This window comes from Salmo salar, chromosome 11, assembly GCF_965601325.2.
Source record: "Salmo salar chromosome 11, fSalSal1, whole genome shotgun sequence".
Lineage (NCBI taxonomy): Eukaryota > Metazoa > Chordata > Actinopteri > Salmoniformes > Salmonidae > Salmo > Salmo salar.
The window spans coordinates 82,932,643-82,956,334 of record NC_138301.1 but is presented as its reverse complement, the minus strand read 5'-3'; the positions used below and the strand labels follow the sequence as shown (position 1 = coordinate 82,956,334).

The 23,692-nt window shown below is 44.1% G+C and overlaps 1 protein-coding gene across 21 annotated transcripts in view; it reads left to right on the top strand.

Annotated features, from left to right (window-relative positions):
* LOC106562963 (formin-binding protein 1) overlaps window positions 1-23,692 on the top strand; it is a 103,618-nt gene that overhangs the window by 63,851 nt on the left and 16,075 nt on the right. For 12 of the 21 annotated variants that reach the window (XM_082958099.1, XM_082958096.1, XM_082958095.1 and 9 more), the window contains exons 5-10: window positions 6,340-6,402; window positions 8,036-8,140; window positions 13,858-13,986; window positions 14,934-15,080; window positions 16,772-16,975; window positions 19,548-19,736. In XM_082958099.1, coding sequence (XP_082814225.1) covers window positions 6,340-6,402; window positions 8,036-8,140; window positions 13,858-13,986; window positions 14,934-15,080; window positions 16,772-16,975; window positions 19,548-19,736 — 837 coding nt within the window. The remainder of the gene's footprint in view (window positions 1-6,339; window positions 6,403-8,035; window positions 8,141-13,857; window positions 13,987-14,933; window positions 15,081-16,771; window positions 16,976-19,547; window positions 19,737-23,692) is intronic. The other 9 variants (XM_082958104.1, XM_082958106.1, XM_082958105.1 and 6 more) reach the window with 2 other exon arrangements.

Here is a 23,692-nt window from a genome sequence, read left to right as displayed (position 1 = left end):
GTGTGTGTGTGAGAGAAGTACTTTTTAATCATTTTATTGGGTCAAGACTGTACAGTACATGAGTATTCAATCTGAAATCATGCACCAGCACCACTGTGCTCATGTGTACCAGCCTGTGAGAAAAACAGAAGTTTGAGAGGGTTTAAGGGAACAACTCCAGATCCCACTCATTGTCAACGCCCCCCCCCCCCCCCCCCCCCCCGAAGACCCCATGTATGGATGAAAAGGTTCCCTAGCAATCTGTAGTAGGAAAACTCCACCTTCAGTCTTGCTGCCACTAACCCCTTGAGCATATCCACCACATCCACAGACCCCTGTCTCTGTAAACATTTCTACTTGGTCTTCCAGATGGCTAACCTCGCTACTGCTGACAGAAAGTTGAGTAGGACTACTACAACCCTGTGCCTGAAACTGTCCTAGAATGAACAGCCTGGAAGAGAAAACCTCCCCCATGGCCGAAAACCAGCTGGTTAGCAGGGTAAACATCCCTATCATTCTTGGACACTGTATGAAGAGATGAGCTACGACTCGGGCTCAGAACAAAATGGACAAGCCTCTCCAACGCTTGGATTTCAGTGCACCAGATGTCTATTGGTGGCTTTGGTCCAATCCTCCATTGGAGGTCAGCTGTCCATTTGTCGATTGGCCGCTTGTATAATGATCACCAACAGCCTTTTGGGGAAGTGCCTGAACCAAACAACTCAGCCCACCTCATTGACTTCTCCCCTTCCGGAGAACGTGCATTCACACATGTTGTGTACATCACATTCTTTCTAACTGCCTTGAACTCCCCAGTTCTGGGGTCATGAATGACAGCAGCAGACCCTCACCCTCCTGCACTGCCCACGCAACAGCAGCAGACCCTCACCCTCCTGCACTGCCCACGCAACAGCAGCAGACCCTCAACCTCCTGCACTGCCCACGCAACAGCAGCAGTGCCATTCAGGGTGGGTAGGACTCACTCTTGGCCCTCAGTCCACTGGTCAGAATGTGTGTTGAGGGATGCAAAACCTTGATAGATTGCTGGAAAGGACTCACAGGCCACCTTTCTAATCTGATTTAGCAGGTGGGATGATGACCGGCTTAGATATGAGATATGATCTTATACTTTGCACACAATAAGGCTACAGGTCTACCATTTTTTCAAAAAATCCCCCCCCTCCCCTCTCTCTCTCTCTCTCTCTCTCTCTCTCTCTCTCTCATGGATCTAATCCTCTGAAGAACTAAAGAGATTGTGTGTGTGTGGTTCAGGGGGTTCACTAACAGCTATGCAGATCATTTTTTGTAAGGTGAGTCTAAATGTTGGTGAGAGAGTCTTTTCTTTTCTGTATCAGGAGGATAGTGGACAAATCCTTTGTCTGGGAGAAGAACACGTGTCCAAGTAAAGGGCTACCAACTGAACCTGGCATCACATGAGACACTTCATCTTACTGATCTTTTCAAAATCTCTTCTACCTGACTTGGACTCAACCCGCATTCTTAATCATTACCCCAAATCTAGGCAACCAGCAAAGAAAGTCAAGAGAGAAAGTCAAGAACATGGTAATTTAGACTGAGGGGAATACAAGCTAAAGTGCATGTTTAGAACATTAATCAGCCTATCAATAATGCATGTTTCTCTGCCAGTCTCCCCTCCTCTGAATGTGAGAGCCTTCAGAGCTTCAGGTCATTGACCTGTTGAAATGCCAGCGGGCTCCTTGGCAGCCCCAAGCCCCGGCAGTCACATGTTGCTGTTCTGAAGAGTGGAGGAGAGGGGAAGGAGGAGGATAGGAGAAGGGGAGGCTATGTGGGAGGGGAGATAAGAGGGGTGTTCCCCTCCCCTGGTGTGGACCATACGTTCTGGATGGACCGGGGCCAAGTGGATCACTGCAAGGCAGTCCAGTAATTTTAAATGGCCGGATAGACTGGCAGACACTGAGAAGCACTGTCTGTAGACTATGTTGCCCATACAGATGCACATGTACAATCTTAGGAAAAAAAGATGCTATCTAGAACCTAAAAGGGTTCTTTGTCTGTCCCCATAGGAGAACCCTTTGAATACCTCCTTTTGGTTCCCGGTAGAACCCTTTTGGTTCCTTGTAGAACTCTTCCCACAGAGGAACCCTTGGAACCTTTTTGTTTTTGTTTTAAGAGTGTAGTCTATGTTCTCATCAGACTAGACCTGCAGTATCTTTATTGCAGATGGGTCTGAATCAGAAACACGAGGCAGACTCTTTTTGTTTTAAATGGTGCCCATGCCTCTTAAAGCTGTCCAGGTCAGAATCATACACTTAGAAAACTAATTTTACTTTAGACTCGCTAATGTTTTCATATGGCATCCATGCATCGTATAGCCATACATCTCTGCCACATACTGTAGGACTATATATTCCATCACAGCCCTGTGTACTACAGTACTGAAGCATTGGTTGTTCTCAAGAGTAGCTTGTTTGGGGAGGAGTGTTAGTGTCTCAGTATGTGTCCCATATGGCACCCTATTCCCTATGAGCCCTGGTCAAAAGAAGTGCACTATATAAATGGAATAGGGCGCAATTTGGAACACAGTCTCAGTGTGGTTTGTTTATCTGTGATGTGATGGAAGAAGTGTTTGAAACAACATGGAGAGTTGGCTGTCTTCCCCCTAACACACAGTCTCCATTGCCTTTGGTTTCGTAAACTTCCCTCAGAAATGTTGTCATGGAGAAACAAATATTTGCTTGACGGAGAGAGTTGGACATTAACAATGCCACTTGATCCGGTCTTTTCAGTGTCTTGTGTCTTGTGAAATGACTTGCCGCCTGCCTCTCTGTGTGGCGACCTGAGGAAGTAAATATTATTCTGTCAGTTAAGATCAATTTACAAACATGTTACCTTTTAAAGGGGAGTTTGGGGAGCGACCCTTTAGTATATTTTCAGTTGAAGAGCTGAGACACTTGACTACACCACTGGACTCCCCAATGCATTTTAAAGGGTAGGAAGCATGAGATATTACTCACCAATGTAACAACACAGTGTGGTCAAAGATGTATTAACTTAGTTGTAGTCACGATCTGGTTACCTATAAGTACAAACATAGTTATGTTTTTGGGTTGTTGCAAATTTATACAACGGGTGGCTCTAATCCTGAATTCTGATTGGTTAAAACCGCATTCCAGCCAGTGTCTATTCCACAAGTTACCACCGGCTAAATCTATGAAGTTAAAATGCCTATTTACTCTGTTCCATCTGACTGCGCAATCCACTGTCTGATCAGCCCAGCCAGGCAATTTATAAACTTGATCTCCACTATAAAAAGCATCTTGTCACGTCTACTCCCGCTCCCCCTCTCCAGCCCTCGACGTTGCCAGTTTGCTAATTATTACGCACACCTGCCACCATCGTTACGCGTACCTGCGCCTCATGAGACTCACCTGGACTCCATCACCTTCCTGATTACCTCCCCTATATCTGTCACTCCCTTTGGTTCTTTCCCCAGGCGTTATTGATTATGTTTCTTTGTTTCATGTCTGTACGCTACTCGTGTTTCTTGTTTTGTTCCGGTATTTATTAAATTCACATTTTCTCACATTTCTTTTAGACTAAGATTTAGTTTTCAACAGCGGAGATTTGTATAAACCTTGCTATCTGTCTCTCCGACATTTGCAACATTGTTTCAATATTCAAATTCGATCTCCAGTTTCGTTTGACCTTTTTTCAATTGACATTTCTTTGTATATATCCATAAAAATGTGGCCAGCTGTCTCGTCCCGACTCCCGACACGTTCATTACTATGGGACAGCTGGCCACATTTTTATGGATATATACAAAGAAATGTCAATTGAAAAAAGGTCAAACAAAACTTAAGTGCAGCTAGTTTGCAGTCTTTCCAGCTTCAGTTTGAAGTGATTGTGTTAGCTGTGTTGTTGGCTAGCTCCTCTGAACAACAGTGTCCTGACGAGTGAGCACATTTTCTATGCCAGGTGAAATCGCCCCTCATTAGCTCATTGTTATATGGATGTCTCCAAATAAATGTCACCTGAAAACACCTTAAATGATCGCAAATGTAAATGCAACTACTGTTGTTATTCTGGCTGCGCTGTTTGACGTGACTGGTAGTTAGCCGTAGTTGGCTAGCTAGCAAGAAAGAGATAAGAACGCTCCCAGCCAGTACGGCAATGGAACATTTAGAACGAACGACTGTGTCGCATCCATAGATACAGAACAAAAAAACTGCATTGGGACTTTTGATGTGTATACTAATACAAATCCATATGTTACATGTGGTTACGTTTATGCTACATACCCTTTAAAGTGGCTCACACCATTGTGTGGGTGAGCCATTCCCTTTAAGAACTGAAGGACTTCCTCTGAAACAGTTTGAGGACTTCTTCCTTTGACTCAGCTTCCCCAAAGATAGTCATGACTTTACCAGTGAGATAGGGAAGTGAGAATTGAGATTCCCAAGGTCAACCCAGTTCATTCATAAAGCCTAGCCATTGATTGACATGTACTGTAAACAATTAATTGGGGAGATGTTAATTCCTTGTTAAGTTCTTCTCATGTGTGTTTGTGTGTGTGTTTGTTTGTGTGTGTGTGTGTGTACGCGCGTATGTGCGTGTGTAAGTACGTGTGTGTGCGTGTGCTCGTGTGTGTGTGTTTGTGTGTTGTGTGCGACATGCATGCATTTGTGCCTGTAGGCATGTGTGTGTGTGTGTGTGTGTGTGTGCTGAATACAAGAGTTACTGGCAGAGGCCATTTAGATTAGAAGCACTGACACGTCACTGAAATACAATCGCTGGGATTTTCATGCTGTGTAATAGCCTGTGTCCTTTATTGAACACCCGGGGAAGATATTTAACACAGCTACACAGCTACTGAGGCTGAGACCAGCACAGACTGGTGCCTGCTGGGGATAGCTCTCTTTCATTCGTTGTTGATATCAACTGCTTCAATTAAATGTTTTATCCAGGTCTTATAATAGGAGTGATAAATTATTAGGCCTTTATAACTGACAACACACATTTTTATGTTGGTTTATTACAGTCTCTTTATTACAGTCTTTTTAACATGTTCAATGGCAATCCAGAGAAGAAGTACTCGTTCTTTTATATACCAGTAGTTTTTCACTAAGAGGGCTGCAGAGAAACGTGCTCTGTCTTTTGGCCAAGTGTGGTCTCAGTCATCTCCTTCTCTCATTCTTTCCCGGGAGGGGGGGAAGGCCAAGTGGGGCCTGTTAGAAAAACACCCAGCGTGTTTACTGAGCGTGCCCAGACCAACAGCTGCCATGTCCTCCGTGTGCAATATGCCACGCTTGGCAAGGCTGGCACTGGCAGCCATCTTAGAATATCTCTCTCTGTATCAATCTCTATCTGTGTTTGTCTGGGTATTTCTATGTCATTTCCTCTCCTGCTGCCCTTTATATCTCCCTGTCTTTCCTGTCTATCACAACATTTTCTCTCTCACTATCTTTCCTTTCCCCCTCCATTTCTCTCTCTTTTCTCTCTCGCTCTCTTTCTCTCTCTCCCCCCTCTCTAAATCCCTCTTCCCCTGTCTCTCTCTCTCTCTCTCTCGCTCACACAGACACACACACACATACATACATACATACACACACACACAAACACAGAGTCACACACACCGTCCATGGTCATGCCTCAGTACAGCCTAATTGTTTTCTGGCCCTCTGGGCTCTGGCCACCAGAAGATGGGTGTCCTATCCCCAGGCATGGTAATCATCAGTAGCTTGCTCTCACCTTCCTGTAGTATGTCACTAGTGTCAGAGCATGAGACTCTGCAGTGCTACACTCTAATCCCCAGTGTTTTTCCCTACCCTGGTCCTCGAGTTCTCCCAAAAGTACACATTTCCGTTGTGGCCCTGGACAAACACACCTCGTTCAACTCGTTGAGGGCTTGATGATTGGTTGACAAGTTGAATCAGGTGTGCTTGTTGTCCATGGTTACAATAAAAAAAAATGTGTACTGGAGGACCAGGGTTGGAAAACACTGCTCTAACTTACCAACCAGCTTCTGTTTTGTTCTGCTTTTTTTTTTTAAGTACGTTATGTTGGCTGTTGTAATTAGAATCTCCTGGTGTTTCACGGCGTGAGTCATACATCCTGACAGAAACACCAACCACCCCTCATTTCATCTGCCTTCCTTCTCTTTCATCAAGGGCAAACTCAGCGTTTCTCTAACCTCTGTTTCTTTATCCCCCCGTTTCTCGCTGTTTCTCTATCACTCTATCGAGAGCAGGATCGCTGCCCTTGATCTCTTGATCCACTGCCCTAGTAGATATGATTTATAAGCAGACATTATAATAATAATAATAATAATAATAATAATAATCTCTGTTTCTCCCTCTCGCTCTCTCTTTCTCTCAGCATTTCCACGATGGACGTAAAGCACAGCAACACATTGAATGCTCGTGGAAACAGCTGGAGTCGGTGAGTACTGTGTGCAGTAAATGTAGTCAGAGTACTACTACAGTTATGACAACCCAATAGTCATAGTGTGCATGCAGTTGCTACATTGCAGTGTAGTAGGTGGAAAAACTGAAGCCCATTACCTGGCAGTGAGAATGGCAGCTAGTCAAGTTTAGTGGGTATTGAATGTATTGAACTGTTGAATAAAAATCACTAGGCAGGAATTTACACAGGATTATACTCATAAAATACAGCCGCAAAACAGCCTACCTCCCTAAGCCATTCCATCCCAATGAGAAACTAAACCGAAAACAATGGTCCTTTTCTTGTGAATGAGAAAGATTGTCGAGCCTAGAACAGCAGAGCTCAACGTTTATCAACGGTCATAACTGCATCTCAGATTGAGATTGAGATTAGATCAAATTAAGAAGTGAAGTGGAGGTGGTGAAATTGTGTGGTGCCCTATGCTTCCTGGACAAGTAGATTTGTATCAAAGGTTTAATTGATAATAACATTTGACCATTAGCCTTGTTAAATGCACTGCCAGAGACTGGTCAGAATGCATGGAAGCAGATTAAGATATTCCCTCATTAACAGGTTAACAGGTTAACAATTCAGACTGAGGTTCTCATAAACACTGAAGAATGTTATCGAGAACCTCTGGATCGCAGAACAGCTTTGTCGAGTAGAGTTTCAAGGACACTGCAGCAAATTATTATGCATTCCTGAAGCATTTTTCCTGGACAAGCCTAGAATAAAGGGTTCTCTCCAAGCTGATCACAAGTAGTGAAGCAGGAGAGGCCAACAAATGAAGGAGTGGAAGGAGTGTCAATGTGTTTGTTTTCTCTGTAAAGGAGAGCCTATCCCTGTGATTTTTCGGAGTCTGTGCAGGGCATTCCTTATCACGGTGTGGTTGTCCTTTGAGGGAGTGAGAGGAAGAGAGAGAAAACAGGAAAACAGAAAGAGAGAGAGAGAGAGAGAGAGAGAGAGAGAGAGAGAGAGAGAGAGAGATAAAACAGAGAGAGGAAAACAGATGGAGAGAGAAGGAGTGAGGGAGAGAGAGAAAGAGGGAGAAAACAGAGAGAGGAAAAAATATACTGTATATAGAGAGAGAGAGAACATGGCAGCTCTCCTCCCTCTTTCTGTCCTCAATGTTACCATTGTGCTTGGAGCAGCTAGGCAGGGATCAGAGTGCACCCTCAAAGAACAAACACAAATTGTTCAGAGCAAAGGATGGAGGGAGGGATGGAAGAAGGGATGGTTTTGCACACAAACGGCCACCATGAACATTTATTTAATCTTCAGACAGACTTGACTTTGAGAGAGAGAGACCCTCTGGCTGTGTCAGAAGCCGCATGTCCAATGTAGGATAACTGACGTCTATGGCACACAATGTCTAATTTGAAACTATATGAATTCCACTCTGTGTGACGTCAACCCCTCTCCATTCTCCAAGTTTCCAAAGGGCAAATGTATATTAGCCTATATTATTAGTGAGGATGTCTAGGCCATACTGTATATGAGTGAAGTCTGCAGCATGATATACTACAGTAGATATATTGCACCGACTGAGGTAATGCTATATTAGTGAGCATATCTAGGCCATAATATGTATGAGTGACGTCTGAATGAACTGTGTGACTTCTCCCCTCAGAGTAAACGGCGATTCGAGAGGGACTGTAAAGAGGCGGACAGGGCGCAGCAGTACTTTGAGAGAATGGACGCCGACATCAATGTGACGAAGGCAGACGTGGAGAAGGTATGTTCTGTCACTGCTCTCCCGCTTACCACAAACCAATCACAAACTCTCCTGCTTAACACCAACCAATCACAAACTCTCCTGCTTAACACCAACCAACCAAATGCAGGTGCTCACCGCTCTCCTGCTCACCACCCAACCAATCCCTCTCTTTGTACTGTATCACCCCCCCTCTCTCTCTTTCTCTCTCTCTTTCTCTCTCTCTCTCTTTCTCTCTCTCTCTCTCTCTCTCTCTCGCTCTCTCTCTCTCCCTCTCTCACCCACCTCATGAGAGTGAGGCATCAGTAACAGTTTGTTTCGCTGCAGGGCTTTCTGTACAGGCTGGCCTTGTCTCTCTCAGTCAGCAGCAGCACAGTAACAGTGATCTCCCACTTCTCATCACGGCTGATAGCAGGACTGACTGAGTCCTCATTATCACTGCTGGCCAGGCCAGAAGCAGAGTAGCCAGTCACTGTGGCCTGCCTGTCTACCGTGTCGCTTGGCAGCACAACCAGCTTTGTGTCCGTGTGTGGGTTGGGGGAGGGGGGGTTGTGTGTGTGTTTGTGTGTGTGTGTACATTGTTGTCTCTATCCAACTCTCCCTCCATGCGTGCTGGGAAAAGTAGTATTTGAGTCGTGTGAATGTGTTGTCTGTTTATCTGTATATTTGTGTTTCTGCTCTCCCTGGCAAATCTCACCAGTCACCACACTTTGTGGCCTTATATAAAAAGCCTTTGGGACCTTTTATAAAAAGCCTTTGGGGCCTTGTGTCGATGCCACCTCCTGTGTCCCAAATCATCGGTCGGGAATCGGAATAGCCTCTGACGTCGTTGCCTTTAACCCACACAGTGCCGCCCATGCCACGCCATGCTGCAAGGCATCATGGGTCACCACCGCCACCATCCCGGCGTGTTGCTTCATCAGCAGTCCGCCCAGCAGCGACCCAGGCTCAGAGCTCAGAGCTGACATGGTTCAGATCCGATTATGATGCTAATACAGGCCTGAACAAGAAGCCTCTTTGTCCCCACTGAGACTGACTCACAGCCAAACAGCCACAATGGGTGGGCTCAGACCATTGGCTCGGACCAGTGCAGCACTGTACAGAACTGGACTGACAGGAACTGAACTGAGATACAATATCAGCCCTGATTCTCCCTCAACAACAAAAACAGACACATAACCAAGTCTGGGAAACAACAGCGGCACTGTGTATGAGTCCTCTATGTTTTTGTAAATTATCTCTCAAGTTATTTCCTGCTTAGTTATGAGAAACCAACAAGTCTTTAGTAATAACAAGGATGTTTTTACTGCATGTGAAGATTGATGTTAGTCAACGTAAAATTGGTGACACTCTATATCATGTTATGGTAAGAGAAGGCAACATAGCTCTTGGGAGTGTTGTATGTAGAGCGTATCATTGCCAGTGGATTGTCTGATACATTAACATTCCACTTGTGGTAAACAGGCCCAGTCATAGATAAGCATGAGTCTGTAAGCACTCACACTGTACCCCCACACACAGTACACACTTTCCTGTGTTCTCCAGTTGTGTGTTTTTCTATCTAATGGAACACTGCAGCAGTGTTAACAGCTCCTAAATTATTCAGACATAGTATCTGTTGTGTGGGTGTTTGTCTGACTCTGACCTTACTCTCCTCCTTTAACATACTCCGATTCACTCTCTCTCTGAAGACATGGAGAAAAATAAAACGCATAAATAGATATGCTTTCATTTTCTCTTTTATAATATACCCAGCTGACATTGGGACGTTCATTTCAATTTTTCCCTTCCTTCCTTCCTTCCTTTTTTTTTTTTTTTTAACATCATTTCCGGGCATCTGCTCTTTTACTCTGTGCCTTATTCTTTCCAACAGTTACTCAACGTTTGTCTCGTTGCTGTTGTCGTGGCAGATCATAAACGGCCCGCTATCATTCTGATCACAGTATCAGATGGAAAATTTGCGTTTTTTTCTGTTTGGGTCTGGGAATCTTAGAGCTGGGGTGGATGGCGCCTTACTATTTTAATGTGACCTGTGTTCCTCAACTCTCTCTCTCACACTGGCACATAATATCATGGACACAAGACTGCAAACACACTGAGATCAATTAGTACAAAATCATGTACTAAATCTATCACTTTCTATCTATCACACACAGAGCAATTCTTGGTATTCTTGAACAAATCTACTCTGAAACAAAGGTATACATCGCACACACGTGGTTATGGGTTTAAAAAAGGAGAGGACACCTGTACCACGTCAGATTGAAATGTATTCAGTTTTAAGTTTGCATCCCAATATTACACTTTATATACATCACTGAAGACTGAACTATAACGAAACTGTTTGACATAGAAACACTGGATTTTCATCAGGTTTTTATTATGAAACATTAATAACGTTCCACCCACGAGGCCAAAGAGAGCGCTTTTGGTCATTGACTTAGGAAAGGGCCACCCAGGCCATGTAAGAGGCTGATAGATGATCCTGGCAGACAGTTCAGCCATGTGAAACCAAACGCCTCCATGTGTTCTTGCTCTACTCTGTCTGAAGAGACAGATTCCCTCCTCGGTCATTTCGAAGACCTTGGAGTATTACATCATTGGAAGGCACGACATGTCACCACCCCAACCATGAATATGTTGATTTGAGTTATGGTGATGGTTGGATCACTAAGTGTTGGATTGTGTTTTTATGTGTTTATCTTGTGGTATGTTATCTCAAGCACTGCTGAGAGAATTCAGTAATGCGGAAACTGTTGTAAATCTTAACCTTAATACACTCCTAACTATGTTTAAAATAATAGCAGTATTCCACATGGGATATATTTGGACTAGGGAAATCCAAGGCTGTGTAGTCTCAGTTAGGACCATATCTCAGAGCAGTCGGTATAATCAGAGAGACTGGAGTTTGTTGAGCTGGGGTTCTTGTGGTTTGGTAAGCAGCTGGTGCAAACCTCACAGCTTCCTGTCTTCCACTGATGGGAAAAATACCACAATTATGGGTTGGCTGCTTCACCGCTTAGATTTAGACAGTATGGCTCTGTGTGGACCCCGTACTTTCACCGAGTCTCCTATGGAGTGTTGTCTTAGTTGGAAAGCACTGAAGATGGTAGAAAAGAAGGTCTACTGCTCGGTGCCCCTCACGTCTCAGTTGTAAAGTACTCTAGAAAGGCACGATAGGCCTACCACTTGGTCTGGAGCCCCTCAAACAACCACTTTCATGATTGAGGAATGGCCCCACGTCCCCACTACAGATGTAGGATCTTAATTTGAGCCAGTTTGCTGCTGAAGGAACATAATCCTGTGAATTATTATGTGGATTATAAATTATGGACATTTCAGTGGAAATTACAAACATTAGAAGCCTTTTTAAAACCCCAATACACTGCTTTGCAGGAAAATTCTCAGCAACAAAAAAGTGATTCTGTATTTGTTTAGCTACTGTGGTTAATAATACCAGTGTTAAAGTAGCCCTAACATGATGTTGTTACCCTGTTCTGGCACAGCTTTGTGTTGATTTACCCATCATCCACCTACTTCCCCTTCTCTGGATGAAATCATCCTCATTGGTCCAGGACATGTAGCTATGACTCAGTGGTGGAAAAAGTTGCCAATTGTTATACTTGAGTAAAAGTAAAGATATCTTAATAGAAAATGACTCAAGTAAAAGTGAAAGTCACCCAGTAAAATACTACTTGTGTAAAAGTTTTAAAGTATTTGGTTTTAAAGATACTTAAGTATCAAAAGTAAATGTAATTGCTAAAATATACTTTATATACTATAAATAATTTCAAATTCCTTTCCTTTCAAGTATTAAGCAAAACAGACAGCACCATTTTCTTGTTTTTTCAATTTACGGATAGCCAGGGGCACACTCCAACACTCGCGCAACACAAGTGAAGCATTTGTGTTTAGTGAGTAGGGATGACCAGGGATGTTCTCTTGATAAGTGCATGAATTTGACCATTTTAAGGTCTTGCTAAGCATTCAAAATGTAACGAGTACTTTTGGGTGTCAGGGAAAATGTATGGAGTAAAAAGTACATAATTGTCTTTAGGGATGTAGTAAAGTAAAAGTAAAAGTTGTCAAAAATGTAAATAGTAAAGTAAAGTACAGACACCTCCAAAAAACTACTTAAGTAGTACTATAAAGTATTTTTACTTAAGTATTTTACCTCTCTGCTACTACGACTAAACTGGGTCCTGTTCAGCAGGAAGTGGCTAACACTTTTGTGTGTGTTTTTGTTGTTGTTATTTATTTTTCTGCCATACCTTGAAGCGAAGTTCCCACAAGGTAGGTCCACACTGGGCAGAGCATGTGTTATATCTGTGGGAACACACACACACACCGTCTCAAGTCTCGACCTTGTTTCTCAACATACACACAGGTCACCCCCAAAACACAATCACCTGTTCAAGCCTTGCTAGTGACCACACCGACTCTCATTGAGCACTGTCCTATATCTGTACTCTGTCCAGTACTGGACAATGTCCATATGTCCTCTCAGGTATATCTGTATAGCTCTGTATTGTAGTTGTTTTGTGTTTTTTTACCTTTAATAACTTATCTTTGGTGTCTTTGTACCTGTTTTCTTTTTTTTCCTGTGTGAGAACAGAGAATTGATATCTTAGTCACTCGAACGTGTGTAAACTTCTGCTTTGCTTTATACTCATACCGTTCACATGAATCAACATCTTGCTTGGCTTATGGAACTATGCAAGCAAAAGCATCTTAAAGTTATCTCTGTCCATTTTCTTCTTTTCCCAAAACCCTCACACTACCATTACCACATTTTCGTCTGTAAGGTACATTGATGTGTGTAAGACATTACAGTCTCGGAATAGCTTTGAGCTTTCAGATTTGTTATAGAGATTGAAGCGTCTTCTACAGAAGAGGTGGGAGTGGCGTATCACAGAGATACGTAGGTTAGCTGCTGTTTACTTCCTAGAGCGTCGACAGGATGTGAAAGGGGCTGAGAGGTTTTGTCATCAGTCGTGTTGCCATGGTGGTGTGTGTCTATCCTTCCGCACACCTGCCTCTCTCTTACACGCATTCACGGGCCTTCTGTATAGGTGTGGTAGCGAAGAGGTTGTGTCCTTCCCCATTAGCTGGCTGTGTGTGTAACTCTGGTTAATGTGTGGGTGGAGAAGTCTGGGCTAGACTGTGTCTCTGTCCTCCAAGATGTGTAAGAGGAGGAATGGGGAGATGAAACCTCTCCCACCTGTCTGTCCCTCTGTCTGTGTGTGTGTGTGTGTGTGGGGGGGGGGGGGGGGGGGGGCGACGACTCTGAGATATAGGAGACTTTGGCCATGTCCCTTGACATGTTTGTTTTGTCGATGTTGATGGTTTATCAATATGACAGATGACATGAAATATAACTTTTTAGTCTGTGGTGAATTCCATCCCTCCCATTCAAGGGTTAAGTTGGGGGTATTTGTCGCTCCTAAGGTTCTTTCCTGTTCACGTGTGTGTTTCTCACTCATCACCAATGGCTGCTGCTGCTACTGATACTCCCTCCACAGACCTGCACCTGTGATAGTGTGTGTGCGTTTATGCTTGTGCGTATGTGTGAGTAATCTCTCTGTATGTGTGTGTGTGTGTCATGAGGCCACCAAGTTCATTAAATGTGGTGTGTGTGTGTGTGTGTGTGTGTGTGTGTGTGGTGTGTGTGTGTGTGTGTGTGTGGTGTGTGTGTGTGTGTGTGGTGTGCATGTGTTTGTGTTTGTTGTCCTCCTCAGGCGCGGCAGCAGGCTCAGATGAGACACCAGATGGCTGCTGACAGTAAGAGTGAATACTCCAACTTCCTGACCAAGTTCAACCAGGAGCAGAATGAGCATTACTACACTCTCATCCCCAATATATTCCAGGTAATACATTACTACACTCTCATCCCCAATATATTCCAGGTAATTCATTACTACACTCTCATCCCCAATATATTCCAGGTAATACATTACTACACTCTCATCCCCAATATATTCCAGGTAATTCATTACTACACTCTCATCCCCAATATATTCCAGGTAATTCATTACTACACTCTCATCCCCAATATATTCCAGGTAATACATTACTACACTCTCATCCCCAATATATTCCAGGTAATTCATTTCTACACTCTCATCCCCAATATATTCCAGGTAATTCATTTCTACACTCTCATCCCCAATATATTCCAGGTAATTCATTACTACACTCTCATCCCCAATATATTCCAGGTAATTCATTTCTACACTCTCATCCCCAATATATTCCAGGTAATACATTACTACACTACACTCTCATCCCCAATATATCACACACACACACACACACACACACACACACACACACACACACACACACACACACACACACACACACACACACACACACACACACACACACACACACACACACACACACACACACACACATACACACACACACACACACACACACACACACACACAGGTCCAGAGAGTAGCTCCAAGTGGAAGAAGAAAGTATTCCAATTCTCGTATGTCTCCCTGAGAGCCAATGGAAAAACGTGGAGCACCTCTAACACCACAGTCCTTTTCACTGGATAGAGAACAATAGAGAGACAGAGAGAACATTTTCAGACCTATGGAAAGTTCCTGAAACCACTGCGTTCAGAACATTTGGTGGGGCATTGACCCGACTTCTTCTGACCTATCATGTCTTTATATATCAGTCTGTTTAGTCCTACCCCCTCAGCAGCGTAGTGTGGGGCAACTTCAGGGCTACTGTGAGCAGGTGTTTGTAATAGCATTGTCATGCGTGCTGAACATGACGTGTTTGTGTGGGTGTGTAGAAACTCCAGGAGATGGAGGAGAGGCGGATCGAGAGGGTGGGTGTGTCCATGAAGACGTACGCGGAGGTGGACCGCGAGGTGCTGCCTATCGTAGGGAAATGTCTAGACGGAATGACTAAGGCTGCCGAGTCCATTGAGCCAAAGACTGTGAGTACACACACACACGCGCACACACACACACACACACACACACACACACACACACACACACACACACACGATTGTGAGTTTAGTACAGTACCAAGTCACAACTATGTGGGTACTATGTGTTTTATTGTATGACTAAATTCAAAAATACTGGAGATATGTGCCTCGCCTATCTGCCTCAAATGCTCATCTGCTCAGTCGTAATAGAACCTGGGATTACAACTGGTGTGACTCCTTTCCCTGGAGCCCTGTCACTCACTCACTCAGCCACCTGACTCAACCAATCACCACTGGGCTAATTTAGACCCCGTCTCCTGACACTCCTAAAGTTAATGGTTTCAGAGAGCGAGCTGGGAAAACAGCAGGGTAGCAGGAGCAGTAATGAGAGAAAGTGGGAAGTGAGAGTAAGGGAGAGAGAGAGAGAAGAGAGAGATATGTCTACAGAGAGAGAGAGAGAGAGAGAGAGAGAGAGAGACAGGCAGTGTGGGAGAGGAAGAGATGGGGGAGATGTGAAGGAGAGAGAGAGAGAGAGAGGCAGTGTGGGAGAGGAAGAGATGGGGGAGATGTGAAGGAGAGAGAGGTAAAGGAGAGAGAGGTACAGAGATAGAGAAGGAAAGTGGAAGAGAGAGAGCGATAAGGTTCGCTTTGAGAGCGAAAATTCACAATTACACTCACAATTTAACAACTGTCTTTGCCAACCTCCTGTCTTCGCCGAGGGGCTCTCTCTCTCCTCTGCCTGACGGAGAATGTTGCTAAGTTAAGTATCACACTACATCATGGCAGGAGGGAGCCGCTTTTCTGGATCTGGCCAGTTTATTGTCTGCACACTCAAAGTTAACTAGCAGTTCCCTACAAAACTGGGAGAAGATGAATTGATGCACTTAACCACATAACAAACACCCATGTTGTTATTTTATCTCAAGTCATTGATATTGGCCAAAACAATTAGATTTTTCAAGCATTCAATCCAGTATGCTAAGATGGCGGAACATATCTTAGTGCAAGCAATAGAAAATCTTCAGCTTTTGATGTGTTTGTGTGTGGGTTAGATAAGGAGGGGAGATGACTAAGCTAAGGCTTGTGCTTTTGCCTTTTCCAGTAAACGAAATAGGAATAACAGAGTCACATGGAACGTCTCCCTTCCATACCCTCTCTAACCAGAACCATATATACCTCAGGGCAGCGGCCAGGCTGATGACCTCTAACCTTTGACCTTATCAGTATAGATAGGATAGAGATCAAGACCTCACAGCCTGCTGATTAATGAGCTGCTTCCTGACTGTCAGTCCCTGACGTCTGGTGTTTTCACCATAGCTCCTGTGTGACAGTTCCAGGTCGTTCCCCTCTTCCTCAGTTCAGGCTGTGGAGCCTCCTCGACCTCCGGTCACCCTCTGCATCCATCTTGATTGAGCTGAAGTAATGAACTGATAACAACAACTGGAAATAGTACAATAACAAATCAAGTTTTCCTGGTCTAGAACATTTCTGTCCTATGCTATTTCTGGACTTGGTTGAGGAAAACACAATCTGGTTTTAGGAATAGAAATAGAGTGAACAGAATTGTTTATTTCGATCAGTGTTTCAATCCTGTCTATATCTTTTCTCCATCCAGTCATATCCAAATGTTTGTTTAGCCATAAGATCTGAATTTCCCCTACTATCGCTCTCCCCACCTAACCCCACCCCACCAGGACTCGAAGCAGGTGGTGGAGTCGTATAAGTCTGGGTTCGAGCCCCCGGGGGACGTAGAATTTGAGGACTATGGGCCAGGCCAGTCCATGAAGAGGACGGTCTCTGAAACCAGCCTGTCCAACTCACGAGGAGAGGCCAAGGAACGACCCAGCGGGGGCAAGAGCAAGGGCAAACTGTGGCCTTTCATTAAGAACAAGAACAAGGTAACACACACACACACACACTCTCTCTCACACACATACTCGAAGGTCAAGCCTAGATTTGGGGGTAGGTTTTGTGACCTCACTTCCTTCTCCCTGTACAAGAATAAAGGACAAGAATGTGCACTGTTTTTGGCCATACTGTCTTTAACAGGGCTTCGATAATTATCCGAGACTTCAGGGGACATTGTTGTAGGTCTTGGTGTTACTGTGTAGTAAATAACAGTAAAATGTGACTTTAATGTTTCATTTGGGTTGTCATTATAGTTCTGTTGGGTTGTTATTTATCGTTCTGGTAATTTTGCAGTGATTTTGTGATTACAGTACGTTAGTAGTGTTGTCAGTGTTATTATTTGCCACCCTTTACCCCCCCCCCCCCCCCCCCCCCCCGCTGGTTACTCACTGGTCATCATCATCATCCTCACTGTCGTTGAGCCACCAACCAACTCTTAACTTTAACGTGTTAACAACAACAACAACAACCCACTAATGCATCCTCCATAACTGAGTCCCACCACTCCTCCCCCCTTCCTCCTTTCCACTCCCTCTCTCTGGGCCGGACAGATGAACTCACTCCCCTGCACACTGACTGTCTGTCCTGTAGCCTAATAACAGTCTCCTTCACTGACCCTCCTCTTACACCGGGGGGTCTGTCTGGAATGGCCTCTTCTCCCACAGCACGGCCCCTTGGTTCTGTCCGGCTAGGCTGTCTAACACGGGGCCATTTGGGATGAGGGTCTAAGGTTGGAAGTGGCACCATTCGTACCTAATGGTGTCACTTCATGATAGAGCTAGGGTTTGAGCGTGTGTGGCGTGTGGGTGTGCATGTCGCTCGCTAGCGCCGATTCCCTGCGGTTTGAGCATGATGTGTGTCGTTTGTTTGGTGTTCATCCTGTTATAATGTAAGTGTGTTATCTTAATGAGACTCTAAAGCGTAAGGGACAACTAATGACAGGGTGTTTGTCCTTACCCTTTTTGTGAGGCCATGCACATACTGTACCCTGAGAGTGTAAAGGCGTCCGGATGCTTCCCATCCCAAACAGTTTGAGCGTATGTTATGACATTTTGTGACGTTTTTGTTTGTTTTGGTCTTCGGCAAGGTATGTTTTTCTGCTGTTCGTGCACACAATATTTTTTCTTGAGGCAAGCCCAAGTTCGGTAGCCGAAGTCTACGCCCCTTCACCGGTGATTGGTCAACAGAAGGGATTCTTCAATTAAGTCATTCAACGAGAGACGACTCATTTTCATGCACATTTTTTCACTTGAGAAATACTGCACCATACATCTCAGTTAGATGTAAAATTGCGCGACCAGGAGCTCCTCTGCCAAAACGTCAAAATTAATGACAGATTTCTTTCAGTTATCTTAGATTAATTCGTACTATTTTGAGAAAGTGTATACTGGCTACGGCATCCCAAGAGGGACAAACAGTACTATTGTTTTTCAAGCGAAGATCTTTTATGGGAGTATACGAGCGCACTCGTTCTAACCAAAGCATTCTACGCCTTTAGGGGAACAGAATGTCCTGGACGGACACAGACACACACATACAGGGAATCAGAGAGGTGCGGGTGGCTGTCATATTCGACCTCCACGTCTTTGGCGCCCGGGGAACAGTGGGTTAACTGCCTTGCTCAGGGGCAGAACAACATATTTTTACCTTTTCAGCTCGCGGATTCGATCTAGCAACTTTCCAGTTACTGGCCCAACGCTCTAACAAGTAGGCTACCTGCACAGTAAAAACATGTGAGACTTGTATCAGAGCAGAGCCGATACAGAAGACACGTGTTCGATCCTAGTCTTTGCTATATTTAGAATATCTATGTCCAACTAGAACTCCTCTCTGAATTAAAAGAGCAGCAAACCATTTACTTGATTTATTTACGTTTCATTAACTTTGGTTTTAAAAGATGGGTATCCAAAGCGCTTTCATGCATGTTCTCTCGCTGAGTAGCAAAGCAATCTGTCAGTACAAATTGCAGATCTTTCTCTAGCTCCCAAAGGGCTGATAGCTCATTAATTGAGCATTAAGTGGTTTGGGATTGCAGAAGTTAGGTTTCTGTGATTGAAATTCAGCCACTGTCACATCTCGGAGGATATGGTGAATTTCTAGTCCAAGAGCTCGCATGTGATGACGTTTCCCCCCCAAAAAAAACACTTGCTACAAAATGGAAGCTTGCATGTGCTTCCTGTAAAGCTGTCTGTTTAAATGTGTGGCAGCTGCAGCACCTTGCAATAACACTCTATTAACACTTCTGACTCACTCTGTTTAGAAATGTTACGACCATCGCTTGACAAGTTGTTTTTACTTCACGTTTGTTTGTCTGACAAGATTATACCACATAACAGCTGGTTACTTATGACACTGGGTTTGTTTGTGTTTGATATCTCTTTTGGTTGTCTTTGTTCCCGTTGGGTTTTTCTGTTACCTGTTTTTAACATTATTTGGGCCCTTATTTATCTCGTTTTGTGTTCCTCCCTCCTTCCTTTTTTGTCCTCTCGTTTTGATTCTGCCCCTTTTCCTCCTCCTCCTCTTCTTCTTGTCCTCCGTCACGGCTCCCTCTCATACTGGTAGCTTATGTCCCTGTTAACGTCCCCGCACCAGCCCCCCCCTGCCCCCCCAGCCTCCAGCCCCCCCTCACCCTCTGCTGTTCCCAACGACCCCCAGTCTCCCAAGCAGAACAAGGAGCCCCTCTCCAATCGCTTCAATGAGTTCATGGCCTCCAAACCCAAAATGACTTGCCTCCGGAGCCTGAGGCGAGGGGTAAGTGTGTATCGTGCTGTGAGTGTTTGTGGTTGTGTGTCCGTGAGAGAGTGCGGTGTGTGTGTGTGTGTGTGTGTGTGTGTGTGTGTGTGTGTGTGTGTGTGTGTGTGTGTGTGTGTGTGTTTGTGCTCGCCTGTCTCCTAGCTCTGTGGCATCGCTGTATGGGGGAGGTTATACTCCAGGTGGCATCAGGCCTAAATTCTTCAGGTATCTCTTAATAATCTTGAATTGGCTATCGATTAGATCTTCATGATTTCCCAGTGTTCCAGAGATAACATCTCAACCTTAAAATGAAATGTGCTGGTCCAAATCTATTTAGGACAACTCTGTCTATCCTCCAGCCTCCTCCATACGGCGTTCTGCCTGTGTCTGTATCTGTGTTCCGCTTCTCTAGCATGCTTCCATAGTTCTGCGCTAGCGGAATCACATACTCAGTCGTCTGTCTGTCTGTCTTTCCAGACATAAACTCATGAACTCTCCAACCTGTTTCCTCAATCTCCACTTTGAACTCTAAAACTGCTTCACACACAATGACAGTGTCATCAGAGCTCCCTCCCAATGACAGACACGAGTGGGCATCCTGCTACCTTGTAGCTCTCCTTGGAGAGTTGCCATGATGATGCAATGAGATACATTGCTAGATGTAGTAATAGGGAGAGTATAAGCAACTGGAAGAAGTTTTGTTCTTTAGTCAATAATTACTTCCTTCCTTCCGCCTATCTGGGTCGAACTGAAATTCAGTAACAGTATAACGTGTTAAGATTATGCATAAGGTCAAAAGTCACAGTATATTGATTAGGACGTTGCGCTGGTGTTATAGGCTGATTGAGTCACTGAGTCTGACGGGCCGGGCCTGGCTTGCAGCAGGGCTTTTTTAGACGGCCCTGGGGTTCAACACACCCTCTTTATCTGCAGGCACACACACACACACGCTGCAGCTATCTGGTGTCATGTCGAGTTTCTATTCCTAAATCAGCCAGAACCATGATCCCTGTCCAGGTCACGCCCACGGGGCCAACAGAGCTCCCTCTTGACGTCAAGAACGTGCTAAACTGCTCACGTGTTCCTTCCGGCCTCAACTAATAAAGTTTGTTTATGTTTGTATCTTTTGAAGGGCAACAGTTAGAATGCACTAGAGCCATATATTTCTCATAGCCCGACCCACAACGTATGATGTCTGTGAAAGCAAAGGAACAATAGTAGTAGTAGTAGTAGTAAAAACAATGTTCTCTCAGTGATAAATTATTGAAGGTCAGGAGAAGGAGGAAGTGGGGCAAATCTAGCAGGAAGTGAACATCTCCCGAACAGGAAGTGGAGTAATGGCCATCTTCTAAACTGGCAGGCCAGGGTAGTTCTATATCTGAAGCATTGTTTTCTGTTAATGTTGCAGATTCAAATTAGTTCATTCCTCTATGACCTTTCTGTAACATTTGAATGAAGGGAAAGAAAGGGAAAAGGTCAGGTTTTTGTTATGGTCGGGCAGGGCCACGTATTGAGCACGAGATTGCCTATGTTTTAAGATTTATAGGGCTAAATATGAATCTCTCAACATCCTCTTCACTCCTTTTCATTATCCATATTGATGAAGTATTTCTGTTGTTTTTGTATGTGTATATTAACGTTGTTAAGAATACTCGTAGACATCAGTTTTGTGTTAAACTTTCTTTTCTTTTAGGAACTAATTTTAAAAGCAGTAGAGAAGTCAGTTCAAACATGAGCCGTCTGCTCTGCCCAAGCTGGAACGTGCGGCCATATTGCCTGCCCTGCTTAAACAGCTGCTCAGTTGCACAGCACCTCAGTGTCACAGTAATCCACAAGGCCTCTTAAAGAAGCCCTCTATCACTGTGGTCACACGCATAGAGATCCTATTAAATTACTAGAGGTGCTATGTCAAACCCCTCAAAGTTCCAGAATGGCATGAAAATGGCAGCTATACATGCGGTAAAGAGGTGAATCTAACTCTACCAAAACAATGGAAATGCCATGGTAATGTATGGGGGAACATCCTGAATCTCCTCATTGCCCCACAGGAAAATGAACCAACATTTAGGCTATTGTTTATATGTCTATTTCATACAATGTTGAGGTCAAAATTTGAGTAAATTGCTTGTACGGATGTCAACCCCAACACATGTTCATGTCATCGTCACCAATCAACTGCATTACAGTTAAAAACTACCACCACCGGTTTCTGTAGGGAAAGGATACCTAGTCAGTTGCACAATTGAATGCATTCAACCGAAATGTGTCTTCCGCATTCAACCCAACCCCTCTGAATCTGAGAGGTGCAGGGGGCTGCCTTAATCACCGTCATCAGTGCCCAAGGAGCAGTTGCAGTTGGGCGTTAACTTCCTTGCTCAAAGGGCAGATGGGCACATTTTCCCCACCTTGCCGGCTCAGGGAATCGAACCAGCAACCTTTTGGTTATTGACCCAACATTTTTAACCGCCAGTCTACCTGCCGCTCAGGTATGCTAGCTATGCTACCAGCTTATACGAACGAGAGTTAGCATTTAACAGTCACGTCTTCTAAAACTGAAAAGGGACAGCTTCTAAATGTTATGCAGCGAAAACAGGCCAAAATATAAAAATCTAACTGAAGTAAGCACATTGTGGGCCTGTTACAATACATAAATCCTGACGGATTTGACGAATATCCACTTTGTTAGATCAGATTTGTTGAATGTGCGCCAATCCGGCGTCCTTCGTCTACCCCCCATTGACCTCTTTATCGCATCCATTGTGGTCAGGGAGAAATCCAAACCAGTCTAATTGGAATGAATGGCACTAGAGGGATAGGTGATGCATTACCTGCCCTTACTAATGCGGGAAAATAAAAGTAAGGCATTTGATATATCAGTAATTGTGTAATAGAATTATTGTCAACCTAAAATATTGTCATATAATTAGAAATACAATTTACACAGGTTTATAAAAATTGCCTGTATAAATAGTCTCTAAAATATATATGTAAATAGACCATAAATGTCCCAATGTTTGTTTTCTTGGAAAGCTTTGTTATAATATGATACAGTACTTGTTGCATTTACAACTTGTCTATGTCCTATCATCAAATGATTTCAGCCTGGGTATGGCTGTAGGTTGACTGCATTGTTTGTATGGAATGTTATATTGGCAGGTAATTTGAAACATTATTGAAATCATTCCACTTAAACTGGCTGGCTATTAGCTAACACACATACTGGGCAGACAATCTTCAAATTCATTGTTTTACACAATATCTCAGCATTGGCTGACCAACTCCCTTACCAAAATGGCTGACCTTTTATACTGTCATAAGAAGATCCATGTCCGTTGTAGTATTCTAATTCCTAATTCTATGGTCACACGAACCAAGTTATTAGTCGATATCGTAGTACAGCACTACACTGTACAGGTGCTATTAGTGAGTGAAAATATGAATATTATCACTTTAATAAACCTCAGTATTGACTGAGCAAAATATTAGTTATGAAATGTGATATCTTTGAGAGGGCCGATGTCAGTTTTCTTTCCTTATGACAGGTTATATAACATGTGATATGAGTGTGTATTTTAATATCATGCTAGTTGTGTCTGTAGGTCGGGTTGTGGGTTCAGTCTTTGGCCAACAGCTGCACAGCAGAGGGATGCTTTACCCAGCATCCCCCAGTGGGAGGGCCTGTCATTCCTCAGCCCTCTGAGCCAACGCCAGATATACAGAGAGAGAGAGAGAGAGAGAGAGAGAGAGAGAGAGAGAGAGAGAGAGAGAGAGAGAGAGAGAGAGAGAGTGTCTGTGTGTGTGTGTGACATAGCAAGGATAAATGATGACAGCATCATCAGAGTGAGTCAGAGAGTGTTTCTGTGAGAAAACACAGAAAGAAAGAGAGATGGATGATGTAAGTCACTGAATGAGTGTGTGTGTGTGTGTGTGTGTGTGTGTGTGTGTGTGTGTGTGTGTGTGTGTGTGTGTGTGTG